This window comes from Theropithecus gelada, chromosome 11 (genome assembly GCF_003255815.1).
Source record: "Theropithecus gelada isolate Dixy chromosome 11, Tgel_1.0, whole genome shotgun sequence".
Taxonomy (NCBI): Eukaryota; Metazoa; Chordata; class Mammalia; order Primates; family Cercopithecidae; genus Theropithecus; species Theropithecus gelada.
The window spans coordinates 26,296,793-26,318,886 of NC_037679.1; the positions used below are offsets into that span (position 1 = coordinate 26,296,793).

Genomic DNA, 22,094 nt, shown 5'->3' on the forward strand with positions numbered 1-22,094 from the left:
AAATGGAATTATGTAGTATGTGCTCTTGTGTCTGGCTCTTTTTGCTCTCATGATACCAGAAGTTCATCCATGTTGTGTATATTAGTAGTTCATGCCTTTTTATTAATGATTAGTAGTCCATTGATTGTTTATTCATTTGATTTCTTTCACGGATTTGACTACTGTGAATAAATATACAGTGAACGTTTGTGTGCAAGTCCCGTTTAGGACGTGTGTCTTTATCTTTTACTGATACCCAAGAGTGAAACTGCTCTTGTTCACTTAGCTTTTTATGAAAACGCCAAATTGTTTCTCAAAGTCTATCTACCATTTATGTGAAAGTACTAGTTGCTCCACATTCTCACCAGCCATTTGGTTGTGTCAGTTTTTAATTTTAGCCACCTCAGTAGGTGTGTAAGTGTGGTTTTAATTTCTATTTCCGTGGTAACTAATGATGTCAAGCACTGTTTCATGTGTTTTTTGGCCATTTGGTTTTTTTTGTGCATGGACTTTTTATTATCAAGTTGTAGTTCTTCTCTGAATTTGATGAGCTTAAGTTTTTAATTTTGGTTTTGAATTTATTTCAGTTTGATTTTATTTGTAAGTTAATTTAAAATTTTCTTTTATGGTTATTGTTTTCTGTGTCCTAAGAAATCTTTGTTTACCTTAGGTTGTAAAGGTTTTCTCCAAATAAGATTTCTAATTTTAGCTTTACTTTTAGTTCTATGATCTATCTTGAATTTATTTTTGCAAAGGATATGAAGTAGGAATTAACGTTTTCTTTTTTTCTCTAAATGGATATCCAGTTGATGCAGCACCATTTATTGAAAAGACCTTCCTTCCCTACTGAATTACTTTGGCATCATTGTCAAAAAATCAATTGACTATAAAAGTGTGGGTCTATTTATAGATGCTGTTTTGTTCCATTGGTTTATTTGTCTATACTTATACCAGTACAACACTTGCATTCATTTTAGCTCAGGGTTTATCAGCTTTGGCATTACTGACTCTTTGGGCCAGGTAATTCTTTTTTGTTGTTGGAAGCTATGTATGCTGTGTACTGTAGAGTGTTTAGCAGCATCCCTGGCCTTTACTCAGTATTTGCTGATAGCATTCCCACCTCTCCCAGTTGTGACAATCACAGATGTCTCCAGGCATTGCCACATGTCTCTTGGAGAGCAAAAATTGTCCTGTTGAGAAACATGGGTGTAGATAGTAAATGTAAAGTAAAAGGTAGTTTAAGTTCTCTGGCTTCATTCTTCGTTTTTCAAGAGTAGTTTCGTTTTTTTAGGTCCTTTATATTTCCATGTAAATTTTAGAGTTGTCAACTTGTGTTCTTAAAAGTAAGCTTGCTTAAATTTTGATTAAAATTGTGTTGAAGCTTTAGGAGTGTTTGAGAAGAATTCATGTATTAACAATAATACATAAACCATAAACCATAGTATCTCATACTTGTTAAAGTCGTTTTTGCTGAGTCCTCAGGATTTTCTACCTAAACAATCATGTCATCAGTGAATATCCCTTTCTTTCAATCCTGATTTTGATAATTTGTGTTCCTTTTTTTTTAATCATCAATTAATTGAATCAAATCAGGAACTTACCAGGTTTACTAATCTTAATTAAAGACCTGACTTGTAGGTTTATTAATTTTGTCTGTTTGTTGTCTGTTTCATTGATTTCTTCTGTGATTATTGCTTTCCTAATGGCTTTCTTTCTAATTTAAATGTATAAAGGTATATATTTTCCTCTTAGTTTGTCTTTAGCTACATCCTACAAATTTTGGTATATTCATTATCATTCAGTTTGAAATATTTTTAATTTTTGATGTAATTTTTTTTAATCCATTGGTTATTTAGAAGCAGTTTCCAAATAATTTGGAGGTTATTTTTTTACAGGTTTATAATTTAATTCTACTGTGGTCAGGGTACTTTCTTTTAACATTTATTGAGATTTGTTTTGTGGTGTACCAAATGGTAGGTCGTGGCAAATGTTCTATATATGCTTGAAAGTATATTCTGCAGTTGTTGGGTAAAGTGTTTTATAAGTGTCAGGTCAAGGTATTTGATAGTGTTCAGATGATTATTATTATTATTATTATTTAGACTCCAGTCTGTCACCCAGGCTGGAGTGCAGTGGTATGATCTTTGCTCACTGCAACCTCCACTGCCCAGGTTCATGCGATTCTCAGACTGCCTCAGCCTCCCAAGTAACTGGGGTTACAGACGCACACCATCACACTCAGCTAATTTTTGTATTTTTAGTAGAGATAGGGTTTCACCATGTTGGCCTGGCTGGTCTCGAACTCCTGACCTCAAGTACTCTACCCACCTCGGCCTCCCAAAGAGCTGGTATTTTAGGCATAAGCCACCACGCCCGGCTGTCCTTTCTGATTTTTTTGTTTAGTTGATCTGTTGACTGTTGAGAAGGATGATTTTAAAACTGTATAATATTAAAGACAGAATTGTTCTGACATTTGTTTAAACAGTAAGAAATACTTTAATCAGGACTATTGTGATAGGTGTAAAGACTATTACAATAGGAGAGAGAGATTGGTCTCAACTTCAAATACTACGAAAGTGGAAATTTATAGCCAAAAAGCGGAAATAGTCAGAGATGGAACATTACATAAAAACAAACATCAAGGGTGGTGATATTCTCGCTACAATTGGGGTAGGCCTGGCAAGGACAGGGGCCCAGGGTCAAGAACTGCTTGTTGAGAAGAGTGCTCAGATGTGGCTTAGTAAAGTTTGGTCAGAGTCTTTGTCAATGACTAGGTACATACACATTTATAATAGTGATGTCTTCTTGATGTATGACCCTTTTATGAGTATAAGACATTTCTCTCTATCTCTGGTAATACACCTTACCTTGAAATATATTTTCACTAATGTTAGTTATATAGCCACTCCCATTTGTTTCAAGATTGGTTTTTGTGCATATGTATCTTTTTTATTTCTTGTTTTATCTGTTTTTTTAAAATTGTTTTTTGTAGATAGCAGGTAGTTAAGTCTTGTTTTTTCTTTTATTCAGTTTTATAATTACTGCCCTTTATTTTTTATTGTTTTTAAATACAGCATTTCAATTTTTTTATGATTTTTATTTTATTTTATTTGTTTGAGATGGAGTTTTGCTCTTGTTGCCTATGCTGGAGTGCAGTGGTGCAATCTCAGCTCACCACAACCTCTGCCTCCTGGTTTCAAGTGATTCTCCTGCCTCAGCCTCCCGAGTAGCTGGGATTACAGGCATGCACTACCATGTCCAGCTAACTGATAATAACATTGTCTTTTTTTAAGGCAGGGTCTCACCCTGTCACCCAGGTGAGAGTGCAGTGCTGTGATCACAGCTCACTGCAGCCTTGACTTACTAGGTTCCAGTGATCCTCACCTCAGCCTCCCTAGTAGCTGGGACCACAGGTGTATGCCACCACAACCAGCTAATTTTAGTATTTTTGGTAGAGATGGGGTTTTGCCTTGTTGCCCAGGCTGGGCAAGCTCAAGGAGCCCACTTGCCTCAGTCTCCCAAAGTACTGGGATTACAGTCGTGACTCGCCACTATTCTGCTGAAAGCTAGAACTCTTTAAATTCATTTTTTGAGTTCCTTTTAACTCCGCTTCCAATTTTTATTGTTTTATATTTGGTCTCTTCGTGTATCTGCCATGTTTCCGTTAGCACTGCCTTCATTTTGGATTAGGCTGTATTTAACCTTTCAGTTTTTTTATTTTTATCGTTTAAATCACCAAATTGCCCTGCCTTCTACTTCTCTGGTCAAGCAGTCAGCAGTCATCAATTGAGCATCTATTTGAGACACTGATCTGAGCATTTATCAAATTAAATTTTCATGATGTCACTTATGCTTCAAAAAATGTGTTGGCTTCCAATTTTATCACATTTAAAGTCATTGACCAGACTTTAAGAGTTCTCTATAATATCATAGGCGATTACTTTTCCTATGGTGTTTTCCATCTGCCTTTTGTATCAAGCAGTTCTTTTTACTCCTAATTTCTTTCAATATACATTCTACTTGTTTTCGTTTCTGGTCTTTACAAGAGCTTGTTTCCTCATTTGAAATGCTCTTCTTTTCTAACTACCTCATGAAAGCTCAGTACCAGCCTGGCATGGTGGCTTATGCCTGTAATCCCAGCACTTTGGGAGGCCACGGCAGGTGGATCACTTGAGGTCAGGAGTTCAAGACCAGCCTAGTCAACATGGTGAAACCCCGTCTCTACTGAAAATACAGAAATTAATGGGGCATGTTGGTATACACCTGTAGTCCCAGCTACTTGGGAGGCTGAGGCATGAGAATCGCTTGAACCTCGGAGGCTGAGGTCACAGTGTGCCAACATCACACCACTGCATTCCAGCCTGGCGACAGAGCAAGACTGTCTCTCAAAAAAAAAAAAAAAAAAATTAATACCTAAAAATCTGACTGTTAATGTTCAGTCTTTTACCCTGTAAATGCTGACATTGCATTTAAAAGGTTTTTTTTAAATTTGTTTTTAATCATGACAGGGTAGTGAATGCCTTCTTTATTTCATAAATAGTTATGTGAGTTCCATAGTTCATCAACCAGATGGTTAAGTTTTTGAAGATAGGGGGCCATACTGTCTTTGTTATTCAATAATTTTGAATACAGTGACTTCTTAATATAGGGATCCTTAAACCCTGGGCCATGGACCCATACAGATCCTTGGCCTGTTGGGAACTGGGCTGCACAGCAGGAGGAGAGCAGAGGGTGAGCCAGCCTTACTGCCTGAGCTTTGCCTCCTGTCGGATCAGCGGTGGAATTCAATTCTTATAGGAGCACGAACCCTGTTGTAAACTGTGCATGCAGGGGATCTAGGTTGCGGGCTCCTTATGAGAATCTAATGCCTGATGATCCGAGGTCGAACAGTTCATCCTGAAACCGCCTCCTCTGCAAATCCGTGGAAATTGTCTTCCACAAAATCGGTCCCTGCTGCCAAAATTGTTGGGAGCTGCTGTCTTAATGATACTCATGTACCAAACTTACTACTAAAATCTATGAGAAGAACACAAAAGAAGGACTTTCCTCCATCCTCAAGAAGTGGTTCAATTGGTGAACATAATGCAAACTTGTAACAACATCCATAATAGTAATGAGAAAAGTATATGCAAGGTGCTTTGGGAGCACAGGGTAGTGTAGTATTCACTTGTTTTCATCTTTACAACCAGTTACTTTTTGCTTTTAACATTTAGACAAGAATATAAAAGGCACATTGTTTTATAAATTAAGATTCAAGGGCAGTGGAAATTCTTTTGGTTCATGAGGTGGTGTTTGGTGATAGGAAGAAAGGGTCAAAGTTGGCAAAGTGATGCAGATTTAGTGTCCTTTATCTGAAATGCTTGTGACCAGAGTGTGTTTCATATTTTGTATTTTTCCAGATTTTGGAATATTTGCATATACAAAATGAGATAACTTGGGGATGGAACCCAAGTCTAAACATGAAATTCATTTATGTTTCATATATATCTCTTATACACATAGCCCGAAGGTAATTTTATATGATATTTTTAGTAATTCTGTACATTGAGGATAGGAATGGAAAAAAATAATTCTGTGCATGAAACAAAGCTTTGACTGACCAGCACATGAGGTCAGGTGTGGAATTTTCCACCATGGCACTCAAAGAGTTTTGAATTTTTAGATGAGGGATGCTAAATCTTTATGTTAGATGGAACTTCCATTGTAGGAAAAACTTCTCGTCAGGAGCAGACTCCTAATTCACCTATTGATTGATTGATTGACTGATTGAGACAGAGTCTCCTCTGGCCCAGGCTAGAGTGCAGTGGTGCAATCTCGGCTCACTGTAACCTCCACCTCCTGAGTTTAAGCAATTCTTGTGCCTCAGCTTCCCAAGTAGCTGGGACTACAGGCACATACCAGCATGCCCAGCTAATTTTTTTTTTTTTTTGTATTTTTAGTAGGCATGGGGTTTCACTATGTTGGCCAGGCTGGTCTCGAACTCCTGGCCTCAAGTGATCCACCCACCTTGGCCTCCAAAAGTGCTGGGATTACAGGTGTGAGCCACTGCATCCGGTCTCACCTTTTTATTATTAAAAGGTTTTGTGCCAGTCATGGTGGTGTGTCCTTGTAGTCCTAGTTACTCAGGAGACTGAAGTGGGAGGATTGCTTGAACCCAGGAGTTCAAGGCCAGTGTGAACAACAGTGAGAACCTGTCTCTTAAAAAAATAAGAAATAAGTTTTCTCTGTATTTGTCAACTAATTAGCTTTAGGGGTATGACATGGGGTATGATATGGAAAGCAGCTTCGGTTTCATGATACGAGGATGGAAATCAATGAGAAAAACGTGGAAACCAACTGCAAAAATCTTAACCAATCACAATTTTCTTATGTCGTTATTTGTATACTATTTATGATACAGACATGGTATATACTTTATCTTGAAAGTTCTAGGCAGAAAGGTTAACATTTCTACTTATGTATTTTCCTGTTTTTGTGCTTATCTAGATTTTTTAAAATAATTTCTTCTTTGTATTACAGTCTTGGCCCTTTAGTGAGTAAAGTGAAAGAATACCAAGTAGAGACAATTGTAGATACCCTCTGCACTAACATGCTTTCTGATAAAGAACAACTTCGAGACATTTCAAGTATTGGTCTTAAAACAGTAATTGGAGAACTTCCTCCAGCTTCCAGTGGTAAGCAAGAGCACATTTTTCTTCCTGTTTGTTTTTATGTGGAGGTATTTCTCCCCACCTTTTTTTCCCCTTCTGGCCAAGGAGGGAGGGAGGTGGCTGTCCTTACAGATCTTCGTAGGAATCCCTTTGGACAATTAAGAAAATTAAAGCTTGAAGCCTTATTTTTCTTAGAAGTAAATTAACTGGTAAAGGAATATTTTGATTGAACTTGTTTGTAGTATGTATTTTGGTGAAGGATTTTTATATGTTGGAGCAAGATTTTATACTGTGTGTACCATGACTGCAGACTAGAATTATGCCAACCTATGCAGTGAGGGAAGAGATAACCAAAATCTATTTCCAGTATTAATTTCACTTTGCGTCATATTTGCTATGTAAAATTTAACACCATTCAGACGTAACTGTGAAATAGTTCAGTTTACTGGTAGCTTTAATGAAAGCTGAGCCTTTTACAGCTACTTGGTAATTAAACAAATTTAAAACTATGATTAATGTATTTGTCAACTAATTTAGCTTTTGACCTTTGACAGAAATGTGTAGGTAATATAAATTTTAGAATTGGTCTTGACTACTAAACTATTGCTAAAATTAGCAGGCTAAAAGTTATTGTCTCATCTGCAAAAGGTGAGATTATCATCTTTTGATGAGTTTATCATCTTGAGATGAGTTATTGTCTCATCTGCAAAAGGTGAGATTATCTCTCCTAAAAATACAAAATTAGCCGGGCGTGGTGGTGCATGCCTATAATCCCAGCTACTTGGGAGGCTGAGCCAGGAGAATCACTTTAACTCAGGAGGCAGAGGTCGCGGTGAGCCAAGATGGTGCCATTGCACTCCAGCCTGGGGAACAAGAGCGAAACTCCATCTCAAAAAATAAAAATAAAAAAATCAAAAGAATAAATAATGTACTCTGGGTATGTTATTTTCACTCATTTACTTAAATCATTCATTGTGCTAGTTTTCATGCTAAAGGCTGCATACGTAAACTAGTCTAAACATCAATCATATACGAGGTCTTACTATTCCTTCTAGTTTGTAGATGGGGGAACTGAAATTCAGAGAGATTAGGTTAATTCACCCAAAGTTGGGTGAGTAATTGGGTAAAGATTCAAAACCATTATCTTTTAATCCAAAAAGGGTGCTTTCTTCAATGTATCATACCAGTGTTATTTTACCCTTATTAAATAGTTACTTATTTCAGTAAAACATTTCAACAACTCAGAGGTATGTTATTTATAATTGTATTAGCTATGTATATATTTTTAAATTGTTTTTCTCTCATTGAAATATGTTTGCATTGAGCCAATTTCCGGTTTTTGTAAGAATTTTTTTAACCATTCAGATTCTTTCAGAGTGACTTGTTCTTTTTTTTCTCTCATCACTAACGACATGTTAAGTAGTAACAATTCTGATTTATGAGTCCTGGAATGAAGTTTCTACTTTATAATGAAGTTACGGAATATTTGAGTTGGAAAGGACCTTATTAAAAGTTACGGCTGATTTTTTTTTTTTAAGAAGCTGCTAAGCATTGGAGCTCAGAATATATGCTTTTTATTTCACTGAAGTTTAAAAGGCTAGTCTACTAGAAGAGACTCAAAAAGAGAAAACTCTCCTTGCAGCTTTAGGGGTGCAAGCACTGCAGCTACTACTGGCTCCATAGCTAGCATTCATACCAATGCATACAGATTATCCAGTAGATAGAATAGTTATCTATCTACTATTACTAGTTATCTATAATATCTATTGGTATCCAGTAGAAAGAATCTGCTGACATCTGTATTTTCCCTGTGTCCTTTACCCCTTATGAAGTTGTCATCCCTAATTCTCATTTATGTCTAATAAGTTATTATAGAAAAACAGCCTGTTCTGAAAGATGTGTTTTTCTGCCACAGATCTCCTGTGTCTCATGATCAAGTGTGGAGTTGTTAAAGATTTGGTCTAATTCTTGTTTATTTCTATTAAGTTATTTTATTGAAAAGCAGCCTGTTTTGAGAGATGTGTTTTTCTGCCCTGGTCTCTTGTGTCTCATGATCAAGTGTGGAGTTGTTAAATATTTGGTAACTACCATGAATATAAGAGGGAATTCAACATGCTTGCTTTGAAATTATTATTGCCTTCTTATTCATGCAGGCTCTGCATTAGCTGCTAATGTATGTAAAAAGATTACTGGACGTCTTACCAGTGCAATAGCAAAACAGGAAGATGTCTCTGTTCAGCTAGAAGCCTTGGATATTATGGCTGATATGCTGAGCAGGTAAGTGTGCCTGTTTATTTCCATTACTTGTAATACAGATACTACATTGATTTACTAAAAACCCTTTCTAGTAAATACAATAAAACTTAGTGAAAAATTATTCATATTTAAATGGTGACTTTTATCAATTTGTGTGATTGGGAGTGAGGGGGAAATAAGCTAATTACACTAATGTATAAGTATATAATATTGTATAGTAAACATTTTATAGTTCTTTAATAAAACTTGTGATTTTAAATTTTTTAGCACAGTTCATGTTTTGTTTTACTTATATATTCTTGCATTCAGTGATGTATTTAGATAAGGAGATGTGCTGGTAGTTGTGGATTTTCCAGTTAAAAGAATGCTGGTAATCTTCAGTAACCATATTAATAGTCCATATTTTAGGGGAGGGAGGACCTTGGCTTTTATATATTTGTTGCTTTTTCACTTTCCTTTGGAAGTCAGATGTTAGAACATAGACCTAAGCAACTCCTAGGAGAAAATACCTTAAAGGACCTGTCAATTTCTGATTCTCATAATCATTATAGGCCACCATTATTTGTGTGTATGTTTTTTGTGGCAAATTCATTTCAACTTAAAAACAATCAAGTGCCTTCATGTGGGTGTGTGGATGTGTGTGTATAAAGTGAGGAGCTATCATCCTGGCACTGAAAGAGCTTGTATTTTACGATAGGATATAAGAACACAAATGGCTACAGGACAGAATGGGACTAAAGACTAACTGGGAGCATAGTGTGTTTGGGGTTTTAAAATGGAAGGATTCAAGAAAATTGTTTTTATGGAAAGTGGCATTTGAATTGGGTTTTGAAGAATGGGTAGCGCTTCAATAGTTAGATGTGCCCAGGTGTAGAATACTTAAGTAGTATATGAATGGGGAAGTGTATTCTAGTTTTCTAGAATATAGAATGAATAGAAAAGCAGTAGGAAATCATTCTGATAAATTGGGGTCATGTCGTGGTGGATGAGGAATTTATGTTTAATTTGATAAACTGAAAATTCAGACTTTTTGTCCTATGTGTGATTTAATCACGAACAGTGATTGTTCTGGCATAGGTTTGGGTAGTAGTGACTCATTGAACTATATATTTGCGATGCTTTGGAAGAAGGGTGTTGGAACAACAGGAACAATGAAACTATATATAGAGGAAAGCCAATAAGGGAGAGGGAGAACTCAAGAGAAGCTCAATTTTTTAGTGTTATGAATCCCCCGCTTAAAAAAGCAATACAGAAAGTCAGAATACAGAAAACCATTTAGAGACCTTTTTTTTTTTTTTTGAGATGGAGTCTCACTCCAGTGAGTCTCACTCACCCAGGCTGGAGTGCAGTTCCTTGATCTCAGCTTACTGCAACCTCCGCCTCCTGGGTTCAAGTGATTCTTGTGCCTCAGCTTCCTGAGTAGCTGGGATTATAGATGCCCACCACCTCGCCTGGCTAATTTTTGTAATTTTAGTAGAGACAGGGTTTTACCTTGTTGGCCAGGGTAGTCTCGAACGCCTAACCTCAAGGTATCCACCCACCTTGGCCTCCCAAAGTGCTGGGATTATAGGCATGAGCCACCGTGCCTGGCACAAAAAATCATTTAGAGATTTTGGAAGGACAAAGTGACAAGATTATTGTGTGGTTTTGGTGGTGGTGGTTTGTGTTTGGTTTTGAGACAGGTTTTGGCCCAGGCTAGAGTGCATTAGCATGATCATGACTCATTGCAGCCTCAATTTACCAGGCTCAGGTGATCCTTCCACTTCAGCCTCCTGAGCAGCTGGGACTACAGGGATGCACCACCATACGCAGCTAATTTTTGTGTTTTTTGTAGAGATGAGGTTTTGCCATGTTGCTCAGGCTGGTCTCAAATTTCTGGGCTCAAGCAATCTGCCTTTCTCAGCCTCCCAAAGTGCTGGGATTACAGGTGTGAGCCATCATGCCTAGCCTTGTTTTGTTTTTTTAAAAAATACTTTCCCAGGCCGGGCGCGGTGGCTCAAGCCTGTAATCCCAGCACTTTGGGAGGCCGAGACGGGCGGATCACGAGGTCAGGAGATCGAGACCATCCTGGCTAACACGGTGAAACCCCGTCTCTATTAAGAAATACAAAAAACTAGCCGGGCGAGGTGGCGGGCGCCTGTAGTCCCAGCTACTCGGGAGGCTGAGGCCGGAGAATGGCGTGAACCCGGGAGGCAGAGCTTGCAGTGAGCTGAGATCCGGCCACTGCACTCCAGCCTGGGCGACAGAGCGAGACTCCGTCTCAAAAAAAAAAAAAAAAAAAAAATACTTTCCCAAGCCAATTGATTAGATAACCTATAATTGGGGATTTAGGTCTAGATTCCCGGAGTCAGTTTGGCAATGTAAATTTCAATGCCGCATTCACTTGGCTCAGGTTTCAGTTGCATTTTAGATAAAGTAAGAATTTAATTTTCCTTTCACTCTGAATTTGAATTAGTCTCAACTAAATTTGTGTTCTGAATATTTACATTGAGGTCAGAGGCCAGACATTTAGTAGTGGCCAGGCATCTTGAATTCATTTGTTGTTTTCTTTCTTTTTTTATTTTATTTTAAGGCAAGGAGGACTTCTTGTTAATTTCCATCCTTCAATTCTGACCTGTCTGCTTCCCCAGTTGACCAGCCCTAGACTTGCAGTGAGGAAAAGAACTATTATCGCTCTTGGCCATCTGGTTATGAGCTGTGGAAATATAGTTTTTGTAGATCTTATTGAACATCTGTTGTCAGAGTTGTCCAAAAATGATTCTATGTCAACAACAAGAACCTACATACAATGTATTGCTGCTATTAGTAGGCAAGCTGGTCATAGAATAGGTAAGAAATCTTTAAAAGTTTTAAACTTTTCTTTAATTAAAAACATTCATGCATGTTTTTAAAGAACTATTATGCTTTTCTTAGGTGAATACCTTGAGAAGATAATTCCTTTGGTGGTAAAATTTTGCAATGTAGATGATGATGAATTGAGAGAGTACTGTATTCAAGCCTTTGAATCATTTGTAAGAAGGTAAGTTTTTAAGATCTCTATTTTTTACAAAAAACTTTTCCTTAAGAATAGAATCATAAGATCTACATTAGGTGTGTGAGGAGAAGTGGCCTATTGGATTTCAGTTATAACAGACAATACAGTATTTGAAATTAATGTCATCTTGCTATTATAAAATGTGGTCATCACATTTATTTTGAAAATTTTTCGTGTCATTGTTAGGACTTCAAAGAATTTGGGAAAGGTATTTATAATTATTTTGGGTTTACTTTAGAAGGGAAGAAATGCCAGTGTAATAATGTAGTCTGTACTGAAAGCCCAGCAGGATAAATTATTTGTCAGAAATAAATAGTGAATTGTCTTTTCAACAATTTCTTAGGTCACATCCATTTAGCTAGGTCAGTGATTCTCAATTTGGAAACTGATTCTAATATATTTTTTAAAAGCTTAGTAAAAATTGTATATTTGTGTACTGGAAGGCAATACAAGATAAGTAACAGAATTTTTGCTCTTGACTAATGCAGTAGCATGGTGTCTTGAGGCCTTACTGGTTGTTTTCTGCATTTATCCCTTGACACTTCTGGTTTTGTGAAGTGGCTTTTAATCATATCATATTATGAAAATCAGAAATTGTTGGATTCATTTTTGTTCCTTTAGTTGACAAACACAAAGTATTCTTTTATTTGCTGGCCCTGTGGGCATTTATATGTTCTGTCCTCTCATTACATCACTAGAAGACCAAACCTAATTGAATATGCACTGGCGTTTCCACAAATAATCCTGGTTACTGAAGAGCACATTCATCTGGGTTTGGTTTTTCTAATAACATGTTGAGTATATACCGATTTCTGTCTATACTGCCACACATTAACCATAACATAGTTAAAATGGGGATTAAGGGAGTTCATCTTAAAATTGATTAAATAAGTAAAATTTGAAAGGTAAACCTTTTAAAATCGTAAGTCCATGGGAGAGAAACAGCAAGAATCATTGGTGCTAGATAGTATGGGAACTACTCTCCTATGTTATTGCTGGTGATAAAGCAAACTGTGGCAGGTAATGAATCAAGGAGAAAAGTACAGCTCTTCAAGGCAGCTTTTGTTTTTGCCTTTAGATGTCCTAAGGAAGTATATCCTCATGTTTCTACCATTATAAATATTTGTCTTAAATATCTTACCTATGATCCAAATTATAATTATGATGATGAAGATGAAGATGAAAATGCAATGGATGCTGATGGTGGTGATGACGATGATCAAGGTATTTCAAATTAAATAGAATCTTTTAAATTTTTGTGAAAGACAGTGTTATAAATGGAGATGATTCTTAGTGCAAATTGTACTGTTTGTTTTATTTAGTTATAATAGTGAAAAGGGAAATGATCTCAATATTTGACAATAGCAGATTAAGTTAGAGGGCATCTATGTATTAAACTGTTATGCAACACATTAAAAAATCATGTCTAAAAATCATTCATTAATGTTCTCAATAAGGTGAGTGAAAAGTATGTAGCAAAAATTGCTCACCATGTCCCAATTTTATTTCTTTAAGTACACAGAAAAAAATCTGTATATTTACAACTAGTACCATTACCACTTGTTTTCTCTTGGCTAGCAACTATATATGATTTCTGGTTTTAAGTACTATTCAAATTTTCTACAAAGCATTTTTGTAAGGAGATAAATCGAGGTTTTAGAAAGAATTGAATCTGTAGATATACATATTTAGGGCAGCTTGGTTTGAAAGAATATTAGTTTGTTTGTTCATAGTTCAGGAAAAATTCTTAATACCGTTTGAGGCCCCATTTAACGTTCATTAATAGCTTACAACGTTTCTGAGGCTCCTAAGATTGATGCCATCACATGATGATTTATGATATTTACTCTGGAAAGGAGTAGCAGCACTTCAAGGACATAGGGGTTGCTCATGTTCAGTTGTTTCTGTTCATATTGGAAGAATCATAGTAACAAATATTTAAGTTGGTAAGTTACTAGGTAAACAGGTTGGTGGATTTTTTGTTGTTTTTGAGAATACTGTTTAGTTTGATTCTTTGAAGGAATTTATGTAACAACTTTCCTAAGTGAGTAATTTCACCCATCTTTAAAAAACAACTACCAAAAAAATTTCTTAACACCATATACACCTCAAGCAGCTGCTGCCTAGTTTCTCTCCTCCGCAACAGAACTCCTCAGTGCAGTTCAGTTTCTTTCTTTCCATTCTCTCTTGAATCCACTCCTCCAGTGATGCACAAGATTGCAAATGTTTGACTCTGCCTATTGTATTACTCAGTCTCAGCAACATTTCTTTATTTAGCTTCTGGGATACCATTCTAGCCTGGATGTAGTCTTACCATTTTGATTACTCCAATCTTCCATGCTGGTTCTTCTTCTTCACCCTGACCACTGTACTTAGAGTATCCCAAGGCTCAGTCCTTGAACTTACCTGTTATACTCTTGATTTATTTGTTGATCTCATCTAGTTTCCTGGCTTTAATATCAGTATGCTGGCAACCCAGATCCTATCTTTAATCCAGATCTCGCTTGTGAATACAGATTCATATGCAACTGCTTAATTAATATTGCTGCTAGGATATCTAAAATATCTTTTCCCTACCCCTTCCCCATCTCCCACCTAACCTGTTCTTCTTTAGCCTTTTCCATCTCAGAATGGTACCTCCATTCTTCTTAGTTGATCAGACCAAAAATCTTGCAGTCATACCTGATTCCTTTTTCACACATCCCTCATGTAGTCTTCCACCTCAGAACTCTTTCATTTTGTTGTTTTTATTTTGTTTATCACACTTAGTTACTTTCTGACATACTGTAATTGATGGTCTCCTACCTATTAGAATGTAAGTTTCATGAAGGTTCAACATTTTAATCTCTTGATTGACTGCTTTATTCCAGTGCCTAGGACAGTGCCTGACACACAGGCAATCAATAAATGGGTTGTATTAATGAAGGGAAAACTTAGCTTATATTTTAATATGAATATCTTTTGAAAAAATCAGTAGCAATGTGTATTCCAGGTTTTGAATGTTGGTCTTTTGTGCGCTGTATAACAAACAGGTACTTCACCTGCTTTATCAGTTAATATGAATTATACCCATTAAATGACTTTCTACCATGGTGTTTTTGTGATTTATAAAATCAACATAATTTTAGTGAATTGGGACATGTTAATTTTTTATAATCTTGTTTTTAATAAAGCTTATATTTCTGGGATGCAATTCATAGTGTATGGACATGGAAAAAACTTTTACGTGCTCTTAACTTGATAGTATATTTTGGCAGTATCTTTTAACTTTATTTAAATAGATATTGGTAAATAAGCAAATGCCTCGCATTTAGTGGTATTTGGTTGTATTTTCCTATAATGTGCTAAGGTGAATTTTAAGCTTTTGAGTTGGAAAATTTTATTATTTTATTATATATTGTAGAATCTTCTAAGGCCTAGCTGGCTACCTTTGACTGTCACTAAGCTAATTGGAATAAAAGCCAGTAAAAAGATATCACTCCTCTCAGTTATTTCAAGGCTATGTATAGTTTTGTCTAAGAATCACGAAATTATTGTGAGATAATTTTAGACTATCATGATAACTGCTAGTATTTCTGCCACCTTTCTGACTTCATATTACCCAACTAATTAAACCTGATGGTGTTAGAAAGAAAGAGTTGCTGGAGATTTCACACACATGTTATCTATCAAGTATAGATAAGTGAGATACAATTCTTAGTGCTTCTGCTTTGAATGTTTAAGGTTTAGCATTAGGGGAAAAATGGTTCTCTGTTAAGTTTGCAGCATTTTCTTGTTATAATTAAGCAAAAATAGTTTTGTTTTAAAGTACATTAAGACAAAATTGTGAAAGGTTTAGAATATACATGTTTGTTCCTCATAGCTTATCAACAAGTCGAGTGAAAAGCCTTGTAGTCACAAAGCTGATATCAACCTTCTTTTTGTTCCCAGAAAATTAGTTCTACAGTGTTTTGGGATTGGTAACCATTCATTTTATCACCTACTCTATTACCTCAAATCCATTTCATGGTTTTTCTTAGAAATTCCCTGATAGTTTGCTTGATTCTATGCTGTTAAGTAAGTTCTTTGAATTTTGTTTCAAAAGCTGGGAAATTTATGACTATAAATATTTATATTCTAAAGAAGTTGAATGTGTTAATTGATGATTTTAAAGTGTTATAACTAAGCACAGTTCATTACAAAATAAATGAGAAAATGTTTAAAAATACAATTATGTTTGTTTTTTAAGTTTAATTTATGTGCAGACTTATAGAAGTAACAAGCTCTTTGTTCAAGTTCCAGTTCTATTGAAACCTACCTGTTGCTGTATATGTTACCGGAAAGTTAGATTAACTGATTTGTTTAAAAATATCAATTCATTTTCTGTTTAAAATAATATACTTCTCTTGTCATTAATAGCCTGTTTACATTAAAACTTACCCTTTAGGGAGTGATGATGAATACAGTGATGATGATGACATGAGTTGGAAAGTGAGACGTGCAGCTGCGAAGTGCTTGGATGCTGTAGTTAGCACAAGGCATGAAATGCTTCCAGAATTCTACAAGACCGTCTCTCCTGCACTAATATCCAGATTTAAAGAGCGTGAAGAGAATGTAAAGGCAGATGTTTTTCACGCATACCTTTCTCTTTTGAAGCAAACTCGTCCTGTACAAAGTTGGCTATGTGACCCTGATGCGATGGAACAGGGAGAAACACCTTTAACAATGCTTCAGAGTCAGGTGGGTTTTAAAGTACAGTTTACAAAATCATGATAGTAAATGCAATGCTTTTAAAATTGTCTTTGTATGGAAATGTGAGTTCCAGAATATCTATAGAGAAGCAGAAAGTTCTGGGATATGTTTATATAGTTAATGCATGTTCATATTATGTTACTTGTAAACTATTCTGATTGAAGTATTCTTGGTTTTACTTGATAAACAATATTTAAATAATTTTAAGATTCAGTAAAGTAGTCTTTATCTTTGATGTTAATAGAGATGTCTTATAGCTGTGTAGTCATACTACTTGTGATCACGTAACTGACTTCACTTCTAATTTAGGTGTGTGATCTTGGGCAAGTTAGTTGGTCACTTTATTAAACCTCACTTTTCTTATTTGTAATAAGAGTGTATTTAGAAATGCCTACCTGTGGTTGTGAGAACTGGATGATCTGTATAGAGCATTCAGTGTAGTGCCTACTACATATATACTTACTAATAAAATACACTTTTTTTTTTCACTTGAAGGCATTTTTTTCTAAGGTCCTAAACATTAGAGCTATTATATTGCTCCCATTTATTGAATATAACATACCAGGCATTCTCCTATCTTATATGTAATCTCTACAGCAGCCCTATGGGATGCACAAATACTAAATCAATTTTTATAGATTACAAAAGAGATATTGACAGTGATTAAACCAGTGGAGAGGATGGGACACACATATGGTCTCTATCTTGTTTTCAAGTAGTACAAATAAATACATTTTTGTGGTGAACTTACTCATAAAGGTGAATGTTGAAGATTAATTGTAGAAGGAAATAAGATAAAGTGTATGGAGGATATATGTGAGTGAGTGAGTATGTAGAAGTCAGGTATTGCTCAGTAGAGTTGCCAGGAATTTCGACAATGCTATGGAAAGTTAGACAATTTTTTTGTTTTGTCTAGTTCTTAGATCATTGTGTAATTATGGTGTGTATCCTTGTAGTTGTTGGGATTTTTCTTGGCTTTGTTTTTATTTTTAATCTCTACTTGCTTTGCTGTTGAGGTATTCTAGAAGCTCCGTTTATAGCTTTGCATCCATAAGATTTGTTAGTAGAGACCCTATTTGTTTTACTGACTAACCAAACATTAGAAAGTTTAGAGCAGATATCTTTTAATCATAGCCCTGCTGCTTGTAGCTACATTTGAAGTGAGGTTGATTCCTTGTAACAGCAAATGGAAAGTAAGAAAAGGACCTGTTCAGTGGTTGCTTTTCCATAATTTATCTTGTTTCCTTTGACTTTTATCTGTGCTTTTGTCATTCAAAATACCATTTATGAATTAACCTCCTAAATTTTTTATTGAAAATATTATTTGTTTATTTCTTTTCTTTTTTTTTTTTTTTTTTTTTTGAGGTGGAGTCTCGCTGTGTTGCCAGCCTGGAGTGCAGTGGTGCTATCTCAGCTCACTGCAACCTCCGCCTCCTGGGTTCAAGCGATTCCCCTGCCTCAGCCTCCCAAGTAGCTGGGACTACAGGTGCACACCACCACACCCAGCTAATTTTTGTATTTTTAATAGAGACGGAGTTTCACCATGTTGGCCAAGATGGTCTTGATCTCTTGACCTTGTCATCTGCCTGCCTCAGCCTCCCAAAGTGCTAGGATTACAGGCGTGAGCCACTGCGCCCAGCCTATTAATTTCTTTATAGTCATGTATGTTTCACAATTAAAAATTAAGTAGGGAAGACTGTTTTGTTGCTCCCTTGAAAGCTAAATGATAGCTTTTCGTAATTTATCAGTATCAAGCAAATGGAGTTATAAGAGAACATATATAATACATATAACAAACTTGATCTTGTTAGTGTTAGCAATAGCAGTAGATAGTTGAATTAGGAATTTAACAAAAAAAGATAAACTCTTCCCTTTATCCTCATTCTCCGTAATTCATGTTAAGTGTACTGAGGAAATACCAACAGCTGAACCATCTAATGAGTATATGATAATTGCAGGTTCCCAACATTGTTAAAGCTCTGCACAAACAGATGAAAGAAAAAAGTGTGAAGACCCGACAGTGTTGTTTTAACATGTTAACTGAGCTAGTAAATGTATTACCTGGAGCCCTAACACAACACATTCCTGTACTTGTACCAGGTATGAAAGAAACATAAATCTCTTTGGGGACTTATTATAGGGCGTAGCCTTTTTGTTAGGATTTAAATAAGCTTAAATAATGATTTCCTTTTAAAGGAATATTTGTGACAACTTAATATGCACGTAGAGCTAACTTTTTAATCTAACCATCTTGAATACCTGAAGTTAGAAATTTGTAAATAAAAAGTTAAGTCTTACCCTAAAATATTTGGCTGTAGTATTTATTATAGATGGTGAAAATTTCTACTTATAGAAATAATATAATGAAGTGGGAACATTAGCAGTACTCTAGGGGTTGATATTTCATTTTTCTTTCTTAAAAGTCTGCACAGCAATGATTGGATTTTTTGTTGGCTTTTTAGGAATCATTTTCTCACTGAATGATAAATCAAGCTCATCGAATTTGAAGATTGATGCTTTGTCATGTCTATACGTAATCCTCTGTAACCATTCTCCTCAAGTCTTCCATCCTCACGTTCAGGCTTTGGTTCCTCCAGTGGTGGCTTGTGTTGGAGACCCATTTTACAAAATTACATCTGAAGCACTTCTTGTTACTCAACAGCTTGTCAAAGTAATTCGTCCTTTAGATCAGCCTTCCTCGTTTGATGCAACTCCTTATATCAAAGATCTATTTACCTGTACCATTAAGAGATTAAAAGCAGCTGACATTGATCAGGAAGTCAAGGAAAGGGCTATTTCCTGTATGGGACAAATTATTTGCAACCTTGGAGACAATTTGGGTTCTGACTTGCCTAATACACTTCAGATTTTCTTGGAGAGACTAAAGAATGAAATTACCAGGTTAACTACAGTAAAGGCATTGACACTGATTGCTGGGTCACCTTTGAAGATAGATTTGAGGCCTGTTCTGGGAGAAGGGGTTCCTATCCTTGCTTCATTTCTTAGAAAAAACCAGAGAGCTTTGAAACTGGGTACTCTTTCTGCCCTTGATATTCTAATAAAAAACTATAGTGACAGCTTGACAGCTGCCATGATTGATGCAGTTCTAGATGAGCTCCCACCTCTTATCAGCGAAAGTGATATGCATGTTTCACAAATGGCTATCAGTTTTCTTACCACTTTGGCAAAAGTGTATCCCTCCTCCCTTTCAAAGATAAGTGGATCCATTCTCAATGAACTTATTGGACTTGTGAGATCACCCTTATTGCAGGGGGGAGCTCTTAGTGCCATGCTAGATTTTTTCCAAGCTCTGGTTGTCACTGGAACAAATAATTTAGGATACATGGATTTGCTGCGCATGCTGACTGGTCCAGTTTACTCTCAGAGCACAGCTCTTACTCATAAGCAGTCTTATTATTCCATTGCCAAATGTGTAGCTGCCCTTACTCGAGCATGCCCTAAAGAGGGACCAGCTGTAGTAGGTCAGTTTATTCAAGATGTCAAGAACTCAAGGTCAACAGATTCCATTCGTCTCTTAGCTCTACTTTCTCTTGGAGAAGTTGGGCATCATATTGACTTAAGTGGACAGTTGGAACTAAAATCTGTAATACTAGAAGCTTTCTCATCTCCTAGTGAAGAAGTCAAATCAGCTGCATCCTATGCATTAGGCAGCATTAGTGTGGGCAACCTTCCTGAATATCTGCCATTTGTCCTACAAGAAATAACCAGTCAGCCCAAAAGGCAGTATCTTTTACTTCATTCCTTGAAGGAAATTATTAGCTCTGCATCAGTGGTGGGCCTTAAACCATATGTTGAAAACATCTGGGCCTTATTACTAAAGCACTGTGAGTGTGCAGAGGAAGGAACCAGAAATGTTGTTGCTGAATGTCTAGGAAAACTCACTCTAATTGATCCAGAAACTCTCCTTCCACGGCTTAAGGGGTACTTGATATCAGGTAGGTATCTAGATTTTCTTCCTTAAAAAATTTTTTGTTGATAGTTGGTTGCCTTAAAAGATGCCTAATAAAGAAGTTAAGCCATGTCTATATTTTCTTAAACCTAAAAGCTAAGTATATGATGAAAAAAAAACCTGTCTTTTGTAGTATAGAGTGATATTCAAATGACATTTTGTTGTTTTAAAAGATAGAGTGGTAATTAGATAATGGTTAAATGTGTTCTCATTCCTCATAATGACTACATTTTAATGTTGCTATGTTATGTTAAAATGTGGAAAAGACGTATCTCATGAATTAACATAATCTAAAGAGCTTGCTGATACTAGTTACAATAAATAAAATTGGTGAAAGTACTTTTTTCGAATGAAAGATCCTGGAAGAGTTTTCAGATTTACCAGTGTCATCCTGATTAGAACAAGTAGAAGGTAATAACATTAATAGCAGTAATAGCCATTCATTCTTAGGCATTGCTTTCTTTTTTAGTAAAAAATTTGAAGATTTTTGAGCGGTTTTGGATTTAGCTAGTTCTCTTTTGTGAGGGTGAGATTCTCCACTGCTGCTTCAGGTCCCTCCTTCCCAGAAGGAATTGTTTCTTTTGAAATCTAACAGGATTTTGTTTTATGCTCATAAGTGAGTAAACTTGGCTCCTTTGGATTCATGCATGCAATAAAAAATACCCTTCTTGGCCAAGGAAAATTCTAAGGAATTGAAGACACTGGTATTATTTGAAGTGGTTTAAAAATGATGTCCGTGAGTTTTAGTGGACTACATACCAATAGACTTGCAATTTATTTTTAACTAGGCTCATCATATGCCCGAAGCTCAGTGGTTACAGCTGTGAAATTTACAATTTCTGACCATCCACAACCTATTGATCCACTGTTAAAGAACTGCATAGGTAAGTGGAAACAAAGATAAACATACTGATTTTTGGATTTTAGAATTCTCAAACTCTTGAATTTAGTAACTAGAAATATCAAGGAATTAAAATAATTGTTTAAAATAAAATTGATATGATCTTATAACTTTAACAAATTGCATTTGCCTATATTGTTTGTAATTATTCCTAGATGATTTTGCACACATAAATGAAGTTATAATATACCAGCATGTCTTTAGAGTCAACTACATACTTGATAACCATGTTTTTGGGGTGACTTAAGATAAGATAGCTTTAGTGGATAGAGCAGAAAGGTACTAGATTTATGTGGCCAGTCTGAAGTTTCTCCCTAGATGTAAATGAGTCTCATTTGAACTATTAAGGCCTCAGATTTCAATTATTACGTCTAACACCGAAGGAGATCTATGGAGATTTCCATATTTAAGGTCAAAATAACCTAAGAATAAAAAATAAAGTGGGGGAGAGCTAATTCGCAGAAGAACTAAGAGGAGATAACCCAAGAAAAACTAGGGCTTTCTCTATTTCTGTGAAGACAAGAATTAGCTTTTGGGATTATTTCTGATTTTTATAACCTCCGTGCATTTTGT

The 22,094-nt window shown here is 35.8% G+C and overlaps 1 protein-coding gene across 4 annotated transcripts in view; it reads left to right on the plus strand.

Moving 5' to 3' along the window:
- The window catches only part of CAND1 (cullin associated and neddylation dissociated 1), a 46,241-nt gene that overhangs the window by 17,504 nt on the left and 6,643 nt on the right, over positions 1–22,094 (plus strand). For 3 of the 4 annotated variants that reach the window (XM_025401431.1, XM_025401432.1, XM_025401430.1), the window contains exons 4-12: positions 6,499–6,653; positions 8,783–8,906; positions 11,458–11,714; positions 11,799–11,904; positions 12,998–13,143; positions 16,346–16,638; positions 18,609–18,750; positions 19,113–20,606; positions 21,409–21,504. In XM_025401431.1, the coding sequence (XP_025257216.1) occupies positions 6,499–6,653; positions 8,783–8,906; positions 11,458–11,714; positions 11,799–11,904; positions 12,998–13,143; positions 16,346–16,638; positions 18,609–18,750; positions 19,113–20,606; positions 21,409–21,504 (2,813 nt within the window). Of the gene's footprint in view, positions 1–5,378; positions 5,489–6,498; positions 6,654–8,782; positions 8,907–11,457; positions 11,715–11,798; positions 11,905–12,997; positions 13,144–16,345; positions 16,639–18,608; positions 18,751–19,112; positions 20,607–21,408; positions 21,505–22,094 lie in introns of all 4 variants that reach the window. The other variant, XM_025401434.1, reaches the window with a different exon arrangement.